The sequence below is a fragment of the Condylura cristata genome, unplaced genomic scaffold (genome assembly GCF_000260355.1).
Source record: "Condylura cristata isolate star-nosed mole 26May11 unplaced genomic scaffold, ConCri1.0 scaffold00004, whole genome shotgun sequence".
Lineage (NCBI taxonomy): Eukaryota > Metazoa > Chordata > Mammalia > Eulipotyphla > Talpidae > Condylura > Condylura cristata.
Window position 1 is genome coordinate 78,106 of NW_004567105.1, and position 781 is coordinate 78,886.

The 781-nt window shown below is 75.5% G+C and overlaps 1 protein-coding gene across 1 annotated transcript in view; it reads right to left on the reverse strand.

The window, feature by feature from the left end:
• The window catches only part of MAPK8IP2 (mitogen-activated protein kinase 8 interacting protein 2), a 6,415-nt gene that overhangs the window by 3,874 nt on the left and 1,760 nt on the right, over window positions 1–781 (reverse strand). Inside the window, exon 5 of the mRNA XM_012735071.1 lies at window positions 4–678. Within this exon, the coding sequence (XP_012590525.1) occupies window positions 4–678 (675 nt within the window). The remainder of the gene's footprint in view (window positions 1–3; window positions 679–781) is intronic.

Consider the following 781-nt stretch of genomic DNA (forward strand, 5'->3'; position numbering starts at 1 on the left):
CGGGTCCCGCCACCTCAGCGGCCTCAGGGGCCCGACTGGCCGGCCCTTCGGGCTCCCCCGCGGGCCGTGGCGCGGGGGACAGGCACTGGCCGGGGCAGCGGATGGGCGAGGAGCCCTCGGAGATCATGCGGCTCACGAGGTTGCTGAGGAGCCAGGGCGAGTCGGCGTCCTCGCTGAGGTCCGGCTCTGACTCGGACCCCGACTCGTACTCGCTGTTGGTGTCGTCGGGGCCCACGGGCAGGAAGGCCGGGCGGCGCGGGGGCCCGCCCGGCGCCTCGGGCTCGGGCTCGGGCTCGGGCTCCGAGGCAGGCGAGGAGGCCTCCTCGATGGAGTTGGTGAGGTGCGAGGAGCGCCCGCTGCTGCTGCTGCCGCCGTCACTGCTCAGCTCCAGCTCCGTCTCCGAGATGGAGGAGATCATGCGGCCCAGACGCGCGCCCCCCACGCCCTCCGAGTCCGAACCGGGCGAGGACAGCTCCTGGCTGCTGCGCCGGCCGCCGTGGCCCCCGCTGGACCGGCTCCCCAGGTCGGCCTCGATGCCGGGATCCGAGGACGGTGAAGCCCCATCTGCCAAGGCGGGCCCGGGGGGCCGGTTGCCCTCGCAGTCGCAACCTGGGCGCACAGGCAACGGCTCCGGCTCCCTGCTGGGGCTCACGCCAGGGGGCTGGAGCGCAGCGGGCTCTGCAGAGCAGGGGGTCACTGCAGCCACACCCCACCTCCCGCCCAGCCTCCAGACAGCCCCGCCTGCAGCCCCTCCCCTCCAGCCCCGCCCCAGACAGCCCCG